This window comes from Anopheles merus, chromosome 3R, assembly GCF_017562075.2.
Source record: "Anopheles merus strain MAF chromosome 3R, AmerM5.1, whole genome shotgun sequence".
Lineage (NCBI taxonomy): Eukaryota > Metazoa > Arthropoda > Insecta > Diptera > Culicidae > Anopheles > Anopheles merus.
The window spans coordinates 350786-374856 of NC_054084.1; the positions used below are offsets into that span (position 1 = coordinate 350786).

Here is a 24071-nt window from a genome sequence, read left to right on the forward strand (position 1 = left end):
GTCTGTTAAGTCTCGAAAGCTTGTATAGGCCGGCATGTCCACATAGGACGTTACGCCAAATAGAAGAAGAAGAATTAAATTTTTGATAATCGAATATGCACCACTATGCATTATTCTCTAGTTTTGTTAAGCTGGACATCCGTTTATCAAGATCGTAAACGATTATTGTATTTACAATCCCATGTAAAGACAAACCTTCATTAAGACGGGCTGATCCTAATAATTGTAGGAGGGCATGATATATAATAGGTAGAATATTGTGAATTTGGAACAGTGGGGCTTCACGACATGCCCGTCATGGGTTCAAGTCCCGAATAGACCGTGCTCCCATACGTAGGAATGACTATCCTGCTATGGTAACAACAAGTCACTGAAAACCAAACCCACTTCACCAGTGGGTACAGACAGGCCTTGACCGACAACCGTTGTTGTGCCAAAAGAAGAAAGAACAAGAAGAACAGTGGTGACACCTATATTGCAATGTATTTGTTAAACTTTGTTATCAGATGATCGGCCAGTTTCCTTCGAATGTTCTCGTGATCTTTCAAATTCATAATTCATTGATCTTTAGAAAATATGTATGACAACCCAGTCTATTGTGTAGATATAGAAAATTAGCATCGAATGACGAGGGTGATCATACCACAAAATGGTCTAGGACCATTGATGACCCGCTCACAGTCGCACTACGTCGCACTGACTTGGCCAAGATCTAAGCCGTTTTCGAAGGATACTCAGTTCAGAGATTCGTCTCATCATGCTTGTCTGAAGCTGAAATGTGTGATATGTCTTTACGTAGCTACTAACTTAAGAAAAACAAGCATTTAAACCCCGATATTCCTAAAGAAAAAAAATTCCTTGCTTTTACAACGTCAATGATCGATTAGTTTATTGGTGTATAACTTTACTTCTCGCCCGCATAGTCGCGCGAGCACGGTTAACAAATAGTCTTTATTAAAGCTTAGTAAAAAGGTTGCAAAATGCATCTCCTATCTGCGTCTACCTTTCTAATGTTTTCCCCTCTATACAGTAAATTATTTCCCTTCAATTTCCCTATCAACGGGATTCTGTTCTTGTTTGTGGCTGTTCCTGTTACTGTTCAGCTTTCACACCTCCTAAATGCTTCGCTAGTTACTACTTAATTATTGTACCGTAATCATATAGGTTTTTTGATTCTAGAATATGCTGTTGTTGTGGTATGGTTGTCGTCTTCTTGTTCACTTGAAATTGAACATCAACCGACAGTAACACACAGCTAGCAACCTTCCTTTTGACTCCTGCTACGTTCCGAATGCACGAGTGTTTGTTTCTTTTCGGTTTTGTATGCTTTGATTCAGATATACATACATACATACATACATACATATAAACGACAGAAGGTATGCTTATGTCATGAATAAAGTGTATAATACAATTCAAGATGCTGTGGGAGGTAATTAATAAGGGTATATAAAACATAACGAAAACAAACGCGTTTAAAACACACGCAGCGTGCACGATGGCGACTTCACCGTCGTACCGCGTTAAGCGGTGTGTCAGACGGCCGTCGGAGCGACATCCTTGTGGCCGGACTTCTTGCCACCATTCAGAGATTCGGAGATCTGCTCGAAGCTCTTGCCCTTCGTCTCCGGCATACAGGTGAGGACGAAGGTGGCGGACGCGACGCAGCAGCAGGAGAAGAACCACATGCACGAGTGCATCCCGAGCTGCTCAACCGCAATCGGGAAGTACTTGACGACTAGGTACGCGACGCCGGAAAACTCCAGCAGACAAAAGGTGACGACCGAGCCGCGGATCTTCGGATCGAGGATCTCGGTCATGATAATGAATGGCACAATACCGATGCCGATGGCATTGATGAAGACTAGCGCGGACATGCTGGCGACCGGCACCCACCGGAACCAGTCCACTTCGACGTGCATCGCCTGCAGGAAGGTGTATGTGCCCATCGTGGTGGTGCAAACGGCGCAACCGAGCGTCGACACGACCAGCAGCACCCGGCGGCCCGCATTCTCGACCGTCATAGTCGAGACGTACGAACCGATGAGCTGCAGCATCGCCACCACGATCGAGGATATGGCCGGGCTGAGGTTTGAGTGGGACTCCTGGAAGATCCTTTCCGTGTACGTCATTAGCGGTATGGAACCGGAACCGGCTGGGAACATGATCACAATCACGCAGATCAGGATTGGCTTCCAGCGCGATCGTGTCACTGGAGAAAGAGGGGGAAAGCGGGATTGGGAATGCCGCTTTCAATTAGTACTTGTGTTATGTTCATAGGGAAGTGTACATTTAAAACGAGAATTATCGGAATCGGGACTTACGGAAGTCTTTGATGTGGATCTGGTTGGAGTCCTTCTTTTTCGGTGTACCAACGTTGTGGATGTCCTTAAAGCGGGCCACTTCGGCGGTAAACTGTGATGTTTCACTTTCGGCTTCCTCGCCGCGGTAGAATCGCAGGGCCTTTATAGCTTTCTACAATGATAAGGATGTAAATAAATTATGCAAAAAAGGGGAATCCGGAAAATGATTGTACGTAACAGAGCGAAGAGTTTTTTTTCCCGTTCGTTACCAAATTTCGTTCCATCCTAAACTAACCTATACTAAGATTGGCTGCATTATCTTAGGTCGCGGCATTGCTGAACACGCACTTTGTGCTTCTCTGCTAGCTTGATAAGAAAAGGAACGAGATTGGTAACGAAGCGTAGTGGAAGGTAACGGCGATTCGGGCATCGTTAACCTTTCTAACCTGACCACGCTGAATGTAGTTCTAATGAGACATATTTGGCTGTTCTTTTTTTTTCAATTCTACCATTCCACTGCGATATTTGAGTCGTGTCTAATGATTTTTTATAGGAAAAAGTAAAATGGCTTTTGCAAAAAGTATATAATGGTAACTCCAGCTATCAACGTTTTCAAGTAATCTCTTCACAAAAAGAGAATTTCGTAGGTCAGGGAGGTCTCGCACATGACATAACTAACGGATGCTTGTCGGGGTCGTGGCTGTACGATGGGATTGATGCGTAGCTTTTTGCTACTACTGATGCGGTACCAATAAAGCATTCGAGCATCGTTTACAGCGAATTGATTTACAGAGAGTTAGTAACAGGCAATAAATTGCACAAGGAACAGCTTGAAGTTGTGAAAAAACTACCTTCTTGAATAATTGGAAGGAAGATTACTTCCAAATAATCCTGGCAAAACCCAGCACTAATGAGTAAATAAACAAAAACGGCTTGAACAGCCAAAACCAACAACGGATTAGAATGAGAAATGTGATTATATGTGTTAGGAATAATCACGGCACATGTGTTCTAGAAGTTTTAACAAGAATGTTTCTCATGTTTGGTTATTGGACATTCCAGCCTGTATTCCTGCTCAATTTAAACAATAATTCTCCCAAAAAAATCTAAATGTCGTAACATTTTCTCTTTCTTTTTAGTTCAAAACACTCAGAAAGAGTTTGTTCAAATGCCACACATCTGGGTTAGTGTTCGTTAAGTGACGCCGAGAATAACTTTGTCATCCTCAAGCAACTACGCAATCTGTGTGGTCTGGCGTGAAATCACGTACTACCTACCTCTTTCTTCTTCTTGATGAACAGATACTGTGGAGATTCTGGCAAGAAGCAGCAACCAAGCGAATAAACGACGCATAGTAGCAGTGCTAGGTATGTGACGGCCCAGTAGTTTACATAGTGAGATATGATGAAGCCTAGCAGGATACCAACGTTGCAAGATATGGCGAGCATCGTCCCTAGCGTTCCTCGTATTCTGTGACGTGTGAAAATGGGAGAAAAACCAATATGTTTAAATTACAGCTCTATAACACACCAGGCTCAGTGATTCCTCTCTGTTTCTGCCTTACCTATCCTCCGATATCTCCGACACAAACAATGGCACTATAGACATGGTTCCGCCTCCGGCAAATCCACCAAAGATGCGGGACGCATAGATGACGGACAGATTGGTGGCGAACGGCATCACGGCCCAGCTAACCAGCTGCGTCACACCGATCAGCATCAGGGCGGACTTTCGACCAGCAATTTCGGCCACCCAGCCGCAGACAAGTGGAGCCAGCATGCAGCCGATCGTACCAATGGAACCAACCGTGCCCTGCTCCTCGCTGGTGATTTTGCCCGTCGTCAGCGGCGAGTCGTCCGACGACATCAGGATCAGATTGGGCGAAAGCCATCCTATCGACAGACCGTAGATCAGTGTGGCGAGATTCGCTGTAAAGAGAGGTCCAAGGGAAAGCGTCTGAGTGATAATTATTGTTCAGAAGTTCAGAAAAGTAAACGTTTATATGCGTTGATGAATCAAGAGTTCTTATAGAGTGTTTGTTTTTCCTACGCCATGTGGACCGGAGGACACCAGGACCGTTGTAGTATTGGTGAAGGTTTTTTACCTCATTAGTTAGGCACTATTTAGCGTTGTTCTGACCCATTTGGGCGCTGTTTTGTTCGAGACGTGATTGATAACGCGCTATCACTTTGCCCTTGAGTGTGTTGCAAAGGGCGAGGTGGGGGAAGTGTGAACCATTTCCGTGTATGACTTTTTCAAGGGTTCAGCCTTCCTCGGTCCCTGACGAGCTGACTTGTGCTGCTGAAGCACAACTATCTCATGCCCCTCGCGAAACGCTTCAAAGTCACCGATGTTGTTGATGTAATTCGGTCTGATTAATATTGATTCTGCTTTATAGTGGTATGAGGGCCACCTTTACCAGGGGATGTAGGGATCTTGGTGAAACTTGGCTCCCTTATGCAAGATAACTTCAAAGGTGCTGGCTGATGGCCATGCAGAATTGTTTGAAATATTTAGAGTTGTTCCGCTGCCTTCTTTCAATCTGGAAGAGCTGATTGTACCTCTCAAAATCGGAACGAGTCTATCGCACGAATGCTGCTGACCCTCGGTTCAACGCCATCGTCCGCTATCAACAACCATTTTGCTGCGCAAGTTGGGAAAAGTAGCACCAAGTCGGTAGAGAATAATTGAGTGTTATGTCGGCAACCCCACGCCGTAAGTGGAATCAAAACGAGAAGATTCAATCAAGCTGCATTCATGGCATGGTGCAATCGAATCAAATGCAGTCTGTGCCACCACCGAGAAGTCTCAACTGCGCAGGATTGGAAGTTATAGGGAGAGAGACTTTTAGGCCAGCGAAGTTGCTATAACGAGCTAAGTACCAGCCTGAGTTTGGGTTAGGCTTCTTGGCGTCGTCGGGGTCGTAGTTGCCGTTTCATCCCCGTTAAGCGTGGCGATTGATAAGGCGAATAAACAGACTGCAATATCGCACTGAAGGAGCGGCTCATGGGCAAGGGGTCGAATGGGTCCGTATACTGAAACGAGGTGTGAAACGTGGTGCAGCGTGTTTTTGGGGCCATTTTTCCCTCGCAGAATGTTTAGCCCTGGCGGTTTCGTCGCGCTAATCAAAGTGCAAACATCCATGGCAAACGTTGATCGCGGACCGTAATACGCCTCAGTGACAAGCGTTGCTAGGTTGCGCCTGATAGGCCAGAAGGGAGCGAAACCAGTCCACGGAGTCTGGGGATAATGGTTGTAAATTCTTGTTAGAAGACTGCCACTTTCGAGAGATAGATAGAGAGAGAGAGAGAGAGAGATGAAGTGCCAGCTGATAAGGTATGAAGAATTGAGGGTGTCATAAAAGCACTCGGTCAACTACCCAATGGCAATGTCCTCTGAATCATGCGAAAAGTATTGCAGCATTTCCATACCAAAAAGCTTCTCGAACAGGTTGGAAATTCCCAGAGACCGCGAACAGTGAGTCACGGACTCGTCCCGTTGTCGATAGCATCTTTACAAAATGAAACATTCCGGGACAGGTAAGCCCAGCACATCTCTTGATCTTCTGGAGGACCCTCGGTCAAAAGGGCCCTCAAATCCCCCATTCCAACCCATGCACTTTTGTGTTGCATCACGCCATCAAACGTTGCCTTGCTGTTGTTTGTGAGCTGCAGACAGAATGATCTTCCAAAATTGAAGAATAAAGCTGTAAATAATGACTTTACATTAGCACTGCAGGGGTGGGGGAAATCCAAGCGGATCGACCACCCGTAGATCCTCGCATCCCTCGTTAAACTTTTGGTTGGTGCGCATTTGCGCAAACGGATCGTGTTTCGCGGGCGGTTTGCGCATTACGCGCACCCTGAATACACGCTACACTCACCACTAGGGGACAGGAGCACTCAGTGTGAGTTTGCTTATCTAGTTGGTTGAGCAGGCAGCATGTCCGAGAGCAAGGGGAGAAATACAGAGAGAGGTTTGCAGAGCGAGAGAGCGAGAGAGAAAAACATATAGAAAGAACAGGTGAATAGGGTGTAGTTGTGTGAAGAAAATAATGAAGTGAATGATTTTCAGATGAATCGATGAAGTGACGAGCCGCGCCGTGGAAACGTGAAATTGAACCCGATGGAAGGAAGGGTTCCTCTGTGTCATAAGGAAAAGCAGTTAAGCGCATAGTATAATAAGCGAATAGTAATTGGGTGGTACATGGGTGGTAGGACGAGGGTTGGAATACCGAATCGAAGGCCGCAGGGGGTGAATCCCTATCCCCAACAGCTTCCCTCACCCCTACGACACAAGCACTTAAGCGTGTACGGTACGTTTTGTGTGTTGTGTTGTTATCTTTGCGATGGTAGTGATGAGCTCACCAGAACTAGGCCATCGGTAACGTTCGATCAGAGCCAGCTGTTAGCTGTAACAGAGGGGTGAGGGCTGTGTCTGTATGTGTGTGGGACTTGAAAAGGGTATGGTGCGTTGCGCACGAGGGAGGAAACATTATTTTGGATGTGGTATTGCTTCCCAGCCAATTTTTTATTTCGGTGATTTGTGGTGATGGTGGCCCAAAAATAACACAACAAAATATGACGAACGGGCAAACAAAAGAACGTTCCGTCCCGTAAGGTATTCGTCGTACATGTCGTTGCAATTTCCTTTTTTTCGTTGTCATCGTTGTACATCGAAAGCAAAATAAACCTTCCGTCACCACTCCCGTCAGCTCACTCCATCAATAATCAAACCGTGCAAGTGAGCAACAGAAAAAGGAACCACAAAATATTTGGCCGACTTTTTGGGGTTATCAGCAATTAATGAACACAAATGCACATACAAACACACAACACATACAAGGTGTGTAGCGGGCTGTGTGTGTTTGACAGAATGCACGCCCACCTGCGTTAGCGTTTGCGTGTAGCGCAGCAATAGATGTTTACGCTGCTGCTGGCGAACCTCAACGTCAGCCATGTGGTCGGTCGGAATTTCGCACGGAATGCAACCGCAGCATGCAGAAGAGACGCGAAAAATGGAAAAGTTGAGCAACTCTTCAACAGGCACTGACACCGCTTTCGGGGTTTTTGTATGTATGTCAGCCCCTTGGTTCTTACTGGTTTGAAGTGTGACCAATTGTGCAGGAGCAGCGGCAGTAGCAGCTGTTCTCAGTTCCAAGGCGGCCCACTTACTTGCTAGGGTCGTGAATTTCAAACCAATTGAATAACAAACGCGGATCGGCGATCTAGTCTAGATTGCTTTTACCCGTTTTGCGTACTTGGGGACCAATTTACGTCTAGGCCCTTCGCTTTTTGAGTTGCCGGCATCGGAACGAATGTTGGCAATTGTAAAGCGTCGAAACTGATCGATTGGACCAATGAAGTGGGAAGTTTAGGGTACTAGTGTGTCCGGCCCGGGTATGAGGGACAATTGCCAAGTGTCAAGTTGTGGTTGGTTGTAGTTTTGTTGCCTACGAACAAAGCAAATCAACCAAACGGAGAAGTGGAAGATGAAAGTGAAACGATAACGAGTTGCTCGCGCTACTCCAATCTGACATGAAAGGTTGTGACCAGCTGCTCATAGAGAAGAGCGCGCTTGTGTGTGTGTGTGTGTGTGTGTGTGTGTGTGTGAGTGTGTGTGCGAGAGCATAATTTAAATATGTCACGGGCATAGGTGAGAGAAGCGAAGGCCGCTGGACCTAGTTTCACGCTAATGAGTCAGCCGAGCCGGTCGGGGTGGCCAATAATCTTGCAGCCGCCAGGCAGGGTTTGTTGGTCACCTTCTTTGAAGCTGTAGTCGTAGAAGCGAAGGAATTACTGGTGTTGGCGCTACAATGTAGTGCAGGCAGTTTGTAGCTTTTGTGACATGTCTTTAGGGACGTGTCTCTTCCCGTTTCGATTCCCCTTGTTGCCGTCGATCGAGTGGTGCGATGAGGAATAATGCATGTTTAATTGCGCACATTCGTGTTGATTGACGTTGTAAATATATTAATTGTAGTCGTTTAGTTGTGCTCCATGCACTTTGTTTCGCTTTTCAATTATCAAAATAGTGTTTAACATTGCAAACCGAGTGTTGGCGAGAACAATATTTAAATAAAAAAAAACACCTAAAACAGGTGATTTTATGACAACTATTGTAGGATATTTAACCGGTTGGACTCCAAAATTGGGAAAGAGTCCAAGCAGAGCGTCTACTAATATGTAAGGAAACTTGCCGGGAGCGTGTGTATGTTGGTGGATGTCTTCAGCATCTGCAAAAAAACAGTCACTTAAGACATTACGTTAGTAGAGTAAAAGGAGAGGAGACAAGATGTCAGACAGGGCGGACTTAACATGTAAATCCAACACAACGCCAACAAGGAGAAATCGGCCGTAGAGCATGGCGATGGAGTGGCCCAGGAAGCTCTTGTGAACCTTCATTCACCCCAGCCACCGTCAACCGATCGATGACGACGGCCAGAAAGTCGAAAAGAGAAGATTAGCAGAATTAATGGCGAATCGGGAGAGGAGAGAAATCGAACACATACAAAGAGACGAAGACACCGCATGATCGCGTGGTCACAAGACTCAATGTTATTCATAATTCGCTGGCCCTTTGGTGACGGCTACTACTACTCGCTACTACTGCTGGCAGCACTACTACCACTTCATCCCCAATGGTGACAAGGTGAAATGGATATAACAGACACATGCACACGTATCAGACACGTTTACGAGTGGTGGTCGCGCCTACATGGTCACGGTTCCACGAAGTCAAACCATCGAAAAGCCGGGCGGGCCAGGCGAAGGCCTATCCTGCAAACAGGCCCGGCATTCGGCGCACGCGTCGTGAACCAGTTTGCAATTTAGTAATAATAATTTCACTTTTGTTCCACTGCCCCGGAGGCGCTAGAGGATGGAAGAAAGTTTCGATTGCTGCCTGAGCAGTTTGTCTGCGAGCTTTTTAGACTGGTTGGCAATCGAAACAGAAGCTCGATATCGAAACTGTCCGATCACAAAACGAGCTACCGGATTTTTTGTTTCACAACTCCGCAAGCACCAAGGTACAGTTAGGTTGTCATTGGCTGTGATTCGAACGATCGTGTCAGGGAGGGTGTCGCGGGGACGTCCATCCTGTGGGAAATGCAAATTCAAACTTCACAAGATAAACGCATTTGGACTTCCAAATGAGATGCTTATAGGTGTACCGCGCGCACATCAAGCCAACTCGGTGACAGGGAGGGGTGACAATTTATGCGTGGAAAGTCAACAACGGCTACACCCGTGAGACGGTTGCGGTTGCGCATGAACGCATGACTGTCAAACTCTGCTATCCGCTTCGGTCATCCGGTGTCGGTTCGTCTTTACTGGTTCGTTAGCAGACGATGATGATGTGATCGGGGGCCGATGGCAAGGAACCGATGGTCAAGAATGTCCACCTATCGACAATGCAAACCATCCTTCGATCGTCGGGTGAAGATGTCATGTGGTATCGGAGGTACCCAGCCGAAGGTCTGAGATGGAGGCGGGTTTGGGCCACAAGCGGTGAAACAATGCATTAGCAAATAAAGATAAGCCTCAAGTAGTGCAGGTTGTTGCATTAACCGCAAATTGCTAAGCATCTTGAGCTACTAGTAGAGGCGCGTACATGATATGTTTTGCGGCCGTGTTTATGGTTTGCGAAATTTGCATTTTACGGTTTATCTGTAACAGTTAGTGTCTTTTTTTTAACAAAAAAAGAGAGGTTCCCATGGCACAATGTGCGCACTAAGTGGGACTAAAGTCCCAATAGATCATGTAGATAGTGTATTGTGCAGAGGCAAGGGAATTGAACTGTCCAGATGTCTCAATAGCTCAGAACGAAATGTTCTGTTTCAAAAACGTGTTCAAACTTGGTCTGCTTGTTGGAGAAGAACACACGGCGAGCATAAATGAAAAGTTGAAGCTTTTTGTAGAATTAATTAGCGTCGATTAGCTGTCTGTAGACGGTATCCCGGAAACCGAAATCCAAGCTCCATGCAATCGCTAAAATTTGCCTTCAGGGGGGCGAAAGATGCACACAGATGTAGCAGTAAGTTTCGCAAAACGCATTCAGACAGGTAGGGAAGGAAGGAAGGAAGCCAACAAAGATGAAAGCGCAATCTCGTTGATCAGGATTGCCAAACTGCAGCCTAGATGGACCGAGGCACTCGTCAACCGAAAGTGGTAGAACCTGTCCGTTCAGACGTGGCACCAACTTGGAGCTGTTGTTTGTTTAATGACACAAAATGAGCATTTATTTTGTGGCAGATTGTCGCAAGCCAAAGGTGCATTGACCACATTGGGAAGTCGGGGTTTTTAAAGGATGCTAATTGATTATCTCGCTCCAAGTCGAACCGTCGCCCGAAATGGGCTAGAATAGAGGTTTGCCAAAATTATCATCTTCTCCTTGTTCTCTCGTGGTCGACTATAATTCGCGATCGGTCAAAAAACCGGAGCCTTTTGATGCGGCCAATCACATTGACGTTCGCTTCAGTTTAATGGTACGCAATTTCAACACCGATTCCACACCAACCTCACGCTGCGCGCCATCCACACATGGGAAGAGCCCCTTACGTTTGCGGTCCAGAAATGATTGTTATAATTAGTTATAAAATGTCTTCCTTCCATGTTTCAAGTCTTTTCACTCCTGGAGTGGAGCATGAGGGGGCCAACGATCAGACACTTCGTTTTTTGAAAAAGATCTTGCCGCCGCATTCGTGTACGATCCAGTGAAGCGAAAAGCGGTGCAAAAACGTGGCAGTTCTCGCTCCACAGCCGATTTCATTCTCGACGCAACCTGCGATCTTGCGATCACCTTCGGACGATGGAAGATAGAGGAGGCGTTTGTAATTCTGTTTGTTGTTTTTTGTCTTGTCTCGCGGCCATGTGTGTGCGTGTTCTTGCTGGGTACATCAGTATGCTTCGTTGTTGCCTTGGGGCCGGGAGCTCTGGCGCGGTGTGTGTGCCTCATAAATGTGAGGGACCCATAGAAACATGGCGTACTTCGTGCACCACGGTTCTGCCGTTTACCAGCACATTCGTACCGCCAAATGGAGCGTGTGTGTGTAGCAACAAATCGAGCATCCTTTTATCCTTCCAAGATGGTGATTATGGTAATGGTAGGGAAGGGTGGGGGAGGGTTCAAAGCGGTTCCGTTCCATCCGCAGGAGCGCATATTTTCGCAGGTTCAATGAAATATACGCACCGACCGGTGCGCGAAGGTCACCCTGAAGGTGAAATCATTCCTGCAGGTTTGGAGAAACAAATGGGAGTGTGAGAGCAGGTAAAGTGAGGGTGAAAAAAAAACAAAACAAAACGGAGCATTATTTTCGACAAGAAGATTCAAACAAGGCGCGGTGGCTCCAAACACAACACAGCATACACACACATGGGTACGGCACGTAGGCAAGGGGCCGGCAGAAGGGGGATGGCAATTTTGTTTTCGGTGGGGTTGTTTGGTATTCCCACCGTTCTCCCGAAACGTGCCAGGACAGGGTTGTGCAAAGGATTGATGGTGATGGTGGAGTGTTTTTTCTTCTTCAACCCTACGTCTCACCCCCTGAAAGTTTATGTGCGCGCTCCGTTCAATGGTTGGTCGAGCGGAAACGCAAGCGTGTGTGAGATCCAAAATCTACCATCTCTTCTCTTCCCTCTTCGCCCCACAAATAACAACAAATCGCGAAACGCCGCGCGGCTGCCTGTCGCGGTTGGTTTCGTTTTCGTAAATATTTGCGTTCTTGTGCGAGCACACACTGCTGAAAGAGACACTGCTGGCGGAGGCGAAGGGGCAGGGTGGTTTCCTGGCGACTCGCAGCTAATGTGAAACCTGCACTCGATGCTTTGACGGTCCGAGGACGACGGGTTATCGGGTGGTTAAACATGGCTGTGCGCGCGAGATCGTGTCGCCACTATGCGCTCCATTCCAACGCAGGATCAACACGTAAGGATGCATGAACTGGGGTGAGATCACGCAGGGTAGTTGGGGGCAAAAAGAGAAGTGTGTGTTCCATCTTTGGCATTTTTCATTAACGCCCTCACAGCACGGTGCGACATGGGGCAGTCGTGCACCATACAGGGTTGGCCCCGTTCTTTTCTTTGAAGACAGAGGAAAATCGATCCGGAATAAAGGGGTTTGTGGGTGCCGTTCGGTGACCAAAATTTGGATCCTGCTGGCTTGTGTTGCTCTGTTGTGGTGCCCATGGTTACCTTAGCAACGTGCGAGAAGCTAATGGGGGTCGTCGTGGGGTTTAATGACCACCGAAAATACAGGTAGGTCCAGCATAAAGCCAGTTAATGCTCTACAACAAGACGTGGGGGGGGGGGGGTGAGTTATGATTGTCTGGCTTAAAGCTTTATGTTAATAATTCACAGATTGTGGTATGAGCAGCAAAAGTTAATGCATTAACCATAAGGATACAGGGTTTAGCTTGCCACTGGTACAGGTTAACGGTAGTATTGCACTACTTGCATTGGAAAGCAAACGATAAGAAAAGTAAAACAGTCGTGTGGTTATTAGTTTTCAATCCCGACAAGGGTATGAAACGTGTCAAGCGTCTAGGTTGAATGTTGTTAATTCAATTGAAAAAAATTGTGAAAGCAATGGGTACGATTCTCTTTTGATCTCGTATTTGATTCGTCTTGGTGTAAGTAGAACCTCACTTGGGACGTTAATTCATTCTGGAAAAGCTCCTTTTTAGGTTCCATGTTTACATCACATGAAGAGGTTTTGGCCACGTTCTACTTCTTTTCTTAAGAAGGTAGCATTCAAATCAGCTTTATATTCAGCTATATATTCTTTATGAGCTTTTTTTTTAAATACTTTATCAGGTGTATTTGAGGCATTAACTCTCGTGTGAAGTAAGTCAGGTTTGACGTTTGCTGTGAAATTGCAACGCGATGCATCTTCTCTCATCGTTGAAGTTGAAGCTACACGCATCATCAGTAGCTCCCCAAAAGTCACAGGTTAGGTGCTGGTTGGAGACACCCTCAGAAAAGGAAACGAACGTGAATGCGTGTCCACGTAGCGCCGGCGCGGTCCGGAACCTAATCCGGCAAACGCAACACAGCACACCCATGCTCAAATACAGCTTTTGGTTTGGTCCGGTGTTTTGTTGTGTTTGGTTTCTGGACTATATGTTAATTTACTTTGGCAGAGTTGAATTTTAATAAGCAAACACACACGCACACACACATACACGCTTAATTTAATTTCCAATCAGCATGCCGGACAGGCAGGGTTTTCGGTAGTCGGGGAAACGTTTTACCATCGAAAGCGCGTAAACTCGGGAAAAAGGAGTTTACCTCAGTTCTGCGACGTGCCCCTTTTCGTGAAATGCAACATTATGTACGCACACTAACATACACACACACACACACACACACACACACACACACACACACACACACACACACACGTGTTGGATGTGACGATTTGGGGAAGGTGGTGCGGATCGAAAGCTTCCTATATGGGCTAGCCGTGAACAACAACAAAAAACCAGCTCCTGGTGAGGGGTTGGTGGTGCTGTTTTTCGTACGTTTTGATTTAACGTTTTCGCGCACAGCAAAGCGCGTGAAACGAAACCGAAAGGAGAATATTTATGAGACTTTGGTGGTCGCTGACTGGGTGTCTTTGCATGGGAGGATGTGGGGAAAAGAAGGTAGTAACTTGTGGTAAATTTATGGAGCGCATCGCTTGCGCCAGGTCTGTGGTCAGGTTGTAGGAACCGACGAGTGCGACGGTGACCATTTTCTTGTATAATTCTTCTATTAAAACGCAATCAGCCCTCCTCGATCAGTGGATTTATATGCTCGGCTGCGAGTTCGAGATTGGTTTTATTATTCGTGTGTGCTTTATTGTCGTTGTATTATTTAGTCGTGCTTTTCTCCGGCAGCGCGTTGTACAGTGAAGCTACTATAAATGCGAAATGTGATTGTAAAAGCTTTATGCTCCTGACTCCTGTTCGAGTTGCTGGACCGGGCTTGGGTAGTGATTGCCCAATCAGTGCAGAGGCCCCTCAGCAATAATTCATGCTCACAGCGTGATGTGATGTGTTAATAAGCGCATTATTCACTCACCGTGTCAGTTTTCGGAATTAATAGTAGTGGCAGGACGTGGTGGTCTTCGTCGTCTTAGTCGTCGTTGCCCATCTAATGGGTCGGCAAACACCAAACGGAGAGTGGGTAGAAGGGCAAATTCCACTCCCGATTATATACTGACAGAGAAAACAAGAGCTCAAAGCTACTCACACCGGTTTTGCACTCCATACCGAAGGAATCTTTCGGCCCACATTCGGAAGGCCCACCAGGGGTTTAGCGAAAAGGAAAAGTTTTGCTTTTGCACATTCGGGTCGGGCAAGAAGCCTTTTCCTCCCTCTCTCCAACTTTCGGAAAGGAACACCTCCGTCAACCTTACTGGTTCGAAGGAGACGCAGACCCTTTCCCGTCGCGTCGAAATAGTAGGTCGCGGGCTAGCGCAATCGCGAGCCCAGGAAAAACGGGTTCGCTCGTTCCCCAGCCTGGCCGGTTAGGTTGGTAGGTTTTGAAAATTGAGGCTTTGCGAAAAATGGTCAGACACGCGAGCGATTTCACAAATCTTAAGCCAAACTCTTTTCTGGAACCCTACCCCAGACCGTTTCTTCGACGACTCTCCAACCTGATCGATTGATCGTGTGTCTCATGCGGAGTACTAACTTTGACCCAATAAAGCGTGCCGTTCAGGCACTTGCTAGTGTGTAGGAGGAGGCAAGCTGGAGTTTTGAATCTGATCGAGTCAGAGATCAAGAGAGAAGAGAGTGACGAAAAACGAGGTCTACTGGCCCGATACATCCAATGTGGTCATGTGTGGTAGGTGGAAAGCTTGGACTTTATAGGCGCTAGCAGATCGATTGTATGGTAAATAGTGGTACCGAAGTCTGTAGGCTCCCCCAAACTGCTTTAAATCACCACCTTATGGCAGTTTGGTACTTTGTGGATGAAACAAGAGGAGATCTCAAGACGAAGAAAAGGCTGGAGTTTTCTATAGGATACTCTCAGTCTAGAGCCAACCCAATCCAGTACACTGTCTAGGGGAATTGAAGCTACTTTCATTCGCCGAGTAAAGTCTTCTTTCGATCGGTGGCAAGAGACGCAACGTAGGGCAATATCGCAATATATGAACTTTCGGTAAATTGAACCAATCCAGAGGTTCATTCCAAAGAGGCGAAAAGGGTACGGTAAGGTGGTAAGGCACAGATACACGGAGGCCAGCTGTCTGGCTAAGCTGCTGGGTTAGGTATCTCCTTCGGTTTGCAATCTTCGTCGTGCTTGTGTCGTGCTTGTGGCCTTATGAAGCCGGTGGTGCTGATGTCTGGTGGAGAGTGGCTTAAATATGCTCGAAGGGGGCCCAGACATCGAAACTTCAGGTGGCACAAGAGTCTCAGCCAAGATTGGATCAGTGCCGGTGGACAGTGGTGAGGATGTCGAAATTACCGGTTTTTTGTTTAGTGTATGTATGTTTGTTCGTTTATTTGTGTCCGTCCCAGTGGCTGGTTGTTGGAACCAGTCTGGACCTGCGGGGTGTCTTCAGATTCCCCCCGTCCGTCCGTACTATCCAAAAGTTTGATCACTTAGATCCCCTCCCTGCGAAATCCCTCCATACGGACTAAAAGAAACTGGTTACGTTGGAAACAAGTTTTTCTGCTGGCGAAATTCGTGTGTCCATCGTGCTGAAGAAGGGGGAAGGTGAGCAGTTTCGAAGATGACGAGGGGAGGGGAGAGGCTCAAACTGCGTTCAAGAAGATCGCAAACGATAATGTCAACCAGCAAGCAAGCAAAGAGGACCTCCAATTTCCTTTAGAGATCTTGGAGTGTCTTGGAACCTCTCGCTTTCGGTGGAATTTCCTATAGTGTCCCCACGTGCCACGTGACCTTTCCGGGTTGTGTTGGTGCACCTCAAACGACGGTGGCCGTGCGGTTGGAAAGGAAAACCTTCACGATGATCATCATCAATTGGAACCGCGAGCGAACGGAAGCAACTCCGTCCGCGGCTAAACGAAATAATTAAATCCATCCGTTGCGAGCCGTTTCCTCACTCGAGAGGTCGTCGAAAACACTACTGGTATAGAGTACGAGACATACGCGAAGGTAACGCAAAAGGCAGTCAAGTATGAAAGCCACAAAAACACAGAATAGATGACGATTGCTGATCGAATGTGATCGTTTCGATCTTACGACTTCCATATCCTCCGGTTGCTTTCGATTTCCTTCTCGCCTGCGGCCTAATGAAAGGAAAATGAACGCAGGGAGAGGAAGGGGAGGAAAGGGTTGCAAGCCAACCGATCAATTGAACACCTTCCCTGTGTGCTCTCTCTCCGTGCCATCCACAAACGGTTTCATATACATTTATGCGTATGAGCACACTACTATTCCTCTCCGATTTCCTTCTTTTGCCCCGTTTCGCTTACGCTTCCTTTTTTCCTGTCTTCCATTCCATACCACTGGCGTTGCGTTGCGTATCACACGCTAACGCTCATCTCTTCTTCTCTGCTGCTGCTCTAGTTGCTGCTGTCTCCTTCCGTACGCTTCTCAATTGCTTCCTTTCGCTATCCGCGAGTCACGGTGTTTTGCTTTTGCTTTCGTCAGTCGCTGTTTGTTTCGTTTTGGTATTGCTTCGCTTCTCCCATTTGTGCGTGCATTTATTCGTTGTTTTTCTCTCCTTTCCGTAGTTGTTGTGTTTCTCTTCTTTTAAATCGTACTTTTTTCTACTTCTCTTTTTATTTGCTTTCCTTTTCTTTTTATCACTTTGCATGTTTTTTTCCACACTGTTTCATGATGCTGGGCCACAGCATCGAAGGGGTGTGCTGAGCGGGCATGCAGGCTGGCTAATTTGCGCAGGTTCAAGAGGGATTGATGATCACCGATGACGATGATCGTGATGATGATCGCGCACAACAGCGTAACTTTCCACGCTGATATCCCCGCTCGTACAACCTTTCCCTGCCAAGCGGAGCAAGAGGTTCGCTTTTCTCTAGTTTGCTTTTCCTTTCTATTTCGCTTCCTTCACTTTCTGACCTTCAAATCCCAGATGGTGGGATTTAAGCCCCACGGGGGGAGGGGCGACGGTGGCAGAGCCATGACCCAAAGGCAATCTAGCCTATTTCTAGGGGCTTTATCTGTTATTTATTGTATTTTCTTTCTTTCGCTCGCGATCATTCCCCCGCGGCCGCTCTCCCGCGCCCTTATGTTGCTGCTGTTGATGATGATGTTGTTCGTCAGTATGATGTGTGTTTTTCATCTGAGTGTTTTTCTTGCCCTGCTTCTGCTAGTCGTTACTTGAGTGTGTCGTTTTTTCTTGTTGTTGTTGGTACGTGTGGCAATTACCAACAATGGTAACAACTTGTTTTTTTCAAGCTTCCTTTTTTCATCGCTTCCATGCTTGTCTATTACATTCGAATGGTGTTGGTTTTGTGATGGTTTGTTCCTCTTTTTCCTCGACAAATCTACCACTCGCGCAGTGTTATATATATTTCACTCTGCCTATGCATACTTTCGTTTTCTTAGCGCATTACAATTGCGACTCAATAAAGGAAAAAAAACTGAAATGTCTATTTCAATCGCATTCTTTTGAGTGTTTTTTTCTTCCGTAAAATCATCAAAACAGTTCCAAAACAAAATCGGTTGGCTTATTACGTGATCGGTTGTAAAATTGACGGCAGCCGGGTGATGTTTACATTTACTTAAACACAAAAAAAAACCCGACGAAACAAGATCCTTCCAAAAATTGTCCAAACTGCCGACAATTGCACAAACTTTAGTTTCACCCTCACCCGTTCGTTGATATGCATAACGCGTGTGTAGCGCAAAAACGCTTTCCAAACTCTGGCCAAAACCCGCGGGACATACCCCGACGCATCCAACCCGATGCACCTGCTTATACTTTTCGTTTTTTTTTTTGCGCTTGTAAAATCATTACTTGAGACGTTACCCGTTCCGAAACATACGGTGCAGTAACAAGAATAAGAAGAGAACATGTACAGCTACATATTTCCCAAAGTACAGGGTGCATTTTACCTCGCGCGACGTTTTCTCTTCACCCCTATTACCCCTTCTTATACGTTTCACCCTTAGCGCGCGATCAAGTGCGGCAACCGTTGCGGTGTGTGTGCACGTTTTGCACCGAAAAGAGTATTTGGTGATATGACAGAAAATTGATACCGTTCACCCGTAACCCGGGAATGCTCCCCCTATTCTCCCCGATGCGACGCTCCCTTCTGAATTCGATCGTTCAATTTTTTCGTTATTTGAAGCGCCGTGGCGCAATTGCGTATTACTCCAGCCCGGTCCCAACGTCGAGTGAGTGTGTGCTTCCTGGAAGGGTCGTACCACGGTGGGATTCGCTATTTTATGTTTCATTGCTCCCGCCCTCCCTCTGGAAACTCGTTGTATCTTAAGTTTTGATGCTTATACTTGATCGTGGTTTGCAAGGCGATAGATTTTGGTGGTTCGATGTGATTTTCCAACGATTCGTTTCCTTTTTAATGCTTTGTACGATTGAATGACGGAACGAGAAACCAGAGCGTCATTTGGGCTAGCCTCTGTCGGCTTCTTGATATCGGGTTCGGTTGCACTCCGTCCCACCTCCGGGAGGTTGTGTCGAGGCTGCCCTTGTAAGCCGACACCACGGTACGCTTTCAAGGAAATCGGAAATGCAACGAGTACTGGTGCTGCTCCTGCTGCATTTGGTTGCATTGAAACGAACGCTCGTGAATGGGGTTTATAACGTTCTCGAAGCTGGAATGTGCATGCTTTGTGTGGGAGAGGATGCAAAATTTTTTAATTATATAAAATGTAACGATTCAAAGCTGGTGGTGATGCCTTTACCCACTCTAAATACATTGTACCCAGTGGGTACAGCAGTCTCCGTTTCAGGTTGCGTGTGAGAGATCAATCAATGCCCATGTCACTCCTCCAGGGGAGAACCCAGGAAAAGGATACATTGCCGTGCTCACGACGGGGTCTTTTAAGATCGCACCAATAAGGACGAGGACAACGAGACGCACCGAGACACACACACAAGCACGCACAACTTACGGAGATGCCTTGTTGTGTGTGGTTTTTTCCTTGACCAATTCCACCACCAAGCCCATGCCAGACGCCTTCCAGTTTCGGTTCTCTGTGTATGCTCAAATCCATTTATTTATATCTGTATGCCACTCTGCCTTGGACCCTAGGTGCTGTTTCTGTAAAACCAGTTTCAATGTTATTTGTCGCTTTTGAATCTTAGTCTGTCTCTCTCTCTTTCTCTACCTCTCTTCTTCTCTCTCTCTGTCCCTCTCTCTCCATATCTCCTTTCTCACTTTTTGTCTCTTGTTTTACGCGGACGTGTCTGGGATGTTTGAAGAATTCCCTGTACGACGACGCATTAGACACCGTTTCGACGGCAGACCAGCAAATTTTGGGACCGAAGCTCAATAATTGAAATAAATACGCACTTTACAATTAACCACAGTTTTGCAGGCCATTACATGAACAGCTACCAGTATGTGTGTGCGTGTGCGCCATGAAGTGGGTTCGGTAGCTTAAATTAAGTAAATTATTGATGTATACTGCACACTGTTCTTGGTTCGCAACGACACGGGCGGTCATCAATTTTCGTGTTAAGCCGTCTTTTTCCATCTCCATCACGCTTCCTCCACCTTCTGCAGATGAAGACGAACTTCATTAGCCACTCGGGCCATTAGCAGTTAACTGGAAAGGTTACTTCGTTCGTTCGTTCGTTTGTCCGCGCTTCCCTGTAACACAAGAACTTGCGCCTCTAGTGCGTTGAGTGCGTAAGCGCACATGTCACACATCTGATCTGGTGGTGGACAAATTTTGTTCGCCCCAGCACAGCAGCCTCTTGTGTCAGATCATGTGTGGTAGAGCGCCCTCATTCATGCATGCGTGCCGCCGCCTTATACTGTTCTCGTCGTCGATTTCCATCAATTCCAAAGCAATCGAGCAGCAATCGAGATCGGTAAACAAACGATTTTCGAACGCCACTTCATTCAACTAACAAGCTTCGGTGGTTGGTTGACTGTGAACATGTTACGGACCGTCGCTAGGCGACCTATTTCGTTTCGGTACCGGGCGATGATGCAAAACAGGCAGAGTGAGACAGAAACAGAGAGAGCAGCGAGATAAATGAAAGTGCGAGTGAAAACCGAAAGTGGTTCCAATCTAGAACGTTTAGACCGGGCAGCGGGTTGCTGCTGGTGCCGGAACGGTTACACCCGCGTACGCATTCGGCGTTCCGTCGTGAGTGCGTACGTGCGCGTGTGCGTTAGATCAGAATACGGCCAAGAGATGCACTGGCTCAAAACACGTTGATAAAACAGCTGGCAGAGTTTCTTTAATGATTTAGGGACTTATGAGTGGGCTTTGGAGCGCGGGCAAGACATTAAAATTAAATTAAAAATATTATTTTTGGTAAATAATTTCAACAAAGGTTGGAAAAATGGTCACTTACCACAGTACGTCGCTAGGTACTGATTTCGGACGCCTTTTGCAACCATTGTTGCTGCTGTACTCGACGCCAAGTGGAAGGAAATTACAAAACACACACACAAACACACCCGTTTATCACACGTTGAACAAAGTTCCAAGTACTTGACACTTCAATTATATGCCATAAATTGAGCGACAAAGGAACTATCGACACTCTACACTGCTTCACATTCCGGAACCTTGTTCCGGATCAAATGCAGACAACTGGCAGCTCTACAACAAAAACTCCTTTTCTTGGGTGGATAATTTTCAGCTAGTACTGCTGGGGGTTTTTCTAATCCAGCTTAAGTAGTTTGAAACTTTCAACCCCAAATAACAAAAAAAAAAAACACTTTCACTACTCACAGCCACACACTCGAACCCTCTTTGTGGGGTTGACACCAATTTGCCAACGTATTTTTTTTTATTTTCGGCAAAACTTTTTCTGTCCGCTATTTTCGGTTTGCCACCATCAAACCGATGCACCGAGCTGGCTGGCTGGCTGGCTGCCGTTTTCTACATCACCTTACCTTGCCGGTGCCCTTTTGGCGGTTTCGGTTTCGTAGAAAACGAGGACGAGGTTGCCACGTATGAGTGTGTGTTACTGGTTGCAAGCGTTCAAAATTATGCAACAACACACTGGTGCAACGCGAACCGTTGTTGCACGCACATACACGATTCTTCAGCTGCGCTCACGCACGTGACGCCTGGTGGTCGACTTTTCAGGGTTGGTTCTTGGAGTTGCTTATCGTCTGAGCACCACCCCCAAAACTGCTTCCTCTTGGTGGCCAAATTTCACTTTCACTTTCACTTTTGGGCTTGCTGGGTTGAACAGTGATAGACGGTTTCTCTAAATTTCAAACAGTGAACCAACCCCCCTTTCAGTCACACAATTGTGCGTGCGTCGTGCGTATTTGACGAATTTTCAGAGACGAGTGCGCCAACACACACACTCGGGAGCGTTCGTCACCTTTGGTCTCCGAGTTTGAAAACGAGACTGAGGGTGCCGACGGTACCGGACTCGGTTCCAAATCAGACGGAGGCGACGTACTGCTGTTGCGTTTGCTCAGCGCGTTGGAACCGCGCGTGAGCCGGCCTTTTTCTGTGTCGTGTGAGAGGGCGTCGTGAGAGCGAAACCGAACCGACCGACTCGACCGAACCGACGTGCGTGCTGCTTACTCACGATCGCACCGTGGGCGAGAAGCCGTAACGCATACGTGCGTAGCAGCTTGCCGAGGAGGACGATTGCACGCACGGCACGGTACGGCACGCACTGCAGTTCCGATTGCACTGAAGGGGTGACCCCAGGGGGTGAACAGAAAAGGTAAACAAGGAATTAATCATTCACTGTATGTGTGTCTCTCTCTCTCTGAATTTTGTGCGTCGCTCAATCGATCGTGCTGAGTGTTTGCCGGTATAACACTCCCGGTTAAAAGTACAGTAACGTTCACGCAAACGGCATTAAACTTTAGTTTCTTCCTACACTGCTTACTTGGGCACTTAAACCGCGTAATTGGAACGAAACCCGAACTCTTGCGCTGGATGATGATCGCGATCGTGGCCGCTCGAAGGACGGATGCCGACTGCGATCGTACGCGACCGTGCAGGGACAGATGTAGCCAAACCGCAGCCGCACTACCACCACCACCACCACCGCTCATTACCCACACGACCCGTTCCCGTCGCGCCACGGAATGGGTGCTGGAGTGATACTACGACCAACGACTGCTGCCGCTGATAATCTTGCTCCTCTCGACGGCCGCTAATGAAGATGATGTGTGGTATTTTTTAACATTATTTACCTCCTCCCTCATTTTCCCGTATCGCTTGTCCCTCTTTGCATGTGTGTGCGTATGGTTGTGAGAACATGAGGAGGTTGTTTTTTGTTTACGTTTTGCTGCCACACTATCTGCTCCTCTCGTGTGCTCGAGGATCTTTGCGGCCGGACTGCAACGATGTTTGGACGTTTTGTTTTCTGTTTCTCGGTCACTGTTGTTAGCAGAGCAAGTGTAAAAGGCAACAATCGGGCAACTGTTGATCATGAACACGCACAAGAACTTGTGGCGTTTGTGTCGGTATGCTTACATTGCTTGATTACTCTTTTCTGCTCTTTTTCGCAGTTGCTAATGATCAGCTAAATCCCACTGTTGCACCAACCGCGAAGCTTATGGAGGCTGGTTAGAGGCTACCGAGCACATGGTTGTTGGGTGGGTTTGGAGCTGGTTATAAGAACACCTTTCAATGCACGGTTTCCCTTTCTCTAACACACACTCACACTCTCACGCTTCTCTTGGTTTCCCACTTGCACTTTCCCGTCGATTCTGTGCGTTTCACTCTGCGAACTTTGCACGCACAGGGCACAGGGTTGTGTGGATCGCGGAACCGCACGCGCAAGCGGGAGCTATATCCGCACCGTTTCTCTATCGTTTGTGGACTAAAAAAACCTTCTCCCAGCGAGTGTGACTGAGTACTACTACACGCGGCCGGCCACCGCCGCCGTCTGTCTGTGGCGCTCCAAGTACACGCGGCCGCAATTGCGCTTTGCTCTCGCGTATTCTCAGTGCGTTTTTTCAGTCTTCTCGCGTATACACGCAGCGCGCACATATACGCAAGCGAAGTACGGCAAAGGCGGCGGCTTTGGAGCGTTGGAATCGGTTGCGAGAGCGCCGCGAGAACTGAAGAGAACGCTGGCAAGGTTCCGCTGCACCCCCCGGGTTGCGCGGCCACACGGAGTCACTCACGTTGTCGCTGGGGTATGTTTGCGCATGGAAAAGGGTGCCGAGAGAGAAAGAGATAGATAGAGATAGAGAGAGAAGGAGATAAAGAGAGATGGATATAGAGAGTTACATAGGATAGGGAGGAGGAGAGAGGATTGAGGAGGGAAGGTTAGATACTAGAGTAAAATAGGAGAAGTGAGGTGCGAGACTCTATCCAGCATCTAGCATGTTGAAAAGATAATGGGGAAGTTAGCGAGTCCGCTGGAAGGGTCGTGCGTGTCGTCGTGCTGTGACGTCATCGAGCGGGCTGCGTTCTGCGGCGCTGGGGTATGTCTGTGCGGGAGTGGTGGAATTAGGAAACGAAAAAGAGGACAACAATACAGTAAAACGTAGGTTTATAACAAATCTAGATATTGGATGTTGGTTGGGTGCGTATGATAGCACTTTCCGTTTCTCGCACGCACTCGGCGACGGCCACACGTGGACAAGTGCAATCGACAACGGGCAGTTGATTGTGGTCAATTTGTAGTTGGAAAACTAATAGGCTTAGGGGCACAAAGTGTTACATG

The 24071-nt window shown here is 47.2% G+C and overlaps 1 protein-coding gene across 2 annotated transcripts; it reads right to left on the bottom strand.

The window, feature by feature from the left end:
* Positions 1-862: 862 nt before the first annotated feature.
* On the bottom strand, positions 863-23596 carry LOC121597770 (facilitated trehalose transporter Tret1-like). Of its 2 annotated transcripts, none has more exons than XM_041923882.1 (5): positions 22278-23596; positions 3868-4231; positions 3581-3773; positions 2325-2475; positions 863-2212 (listed from the first exon to the last, which is right to left on the bottom strand). In XM_041923882.1, the coding sequence occupies exons 1-5, from the start codon at positions 22444-22446 to the stop codon at positions 1536-1538; spliced, it is 1554 nt and encodes a 517-aa protein (XP_041779816.1). In that variant the 5' UTR covers positions 22447-23596; the 3' UTR covers positions 863-1535. The 2 variants fall into 2 exon arrangements, with proteins under 2 accessions (XP_041779816.1, XP_041779817.1); XM_041923883.1 differs by having other exon boundaries at positions 20769-22372.
* Between the last annotated feature and the right edge of the window lie 475 nt (positions 23597-24071).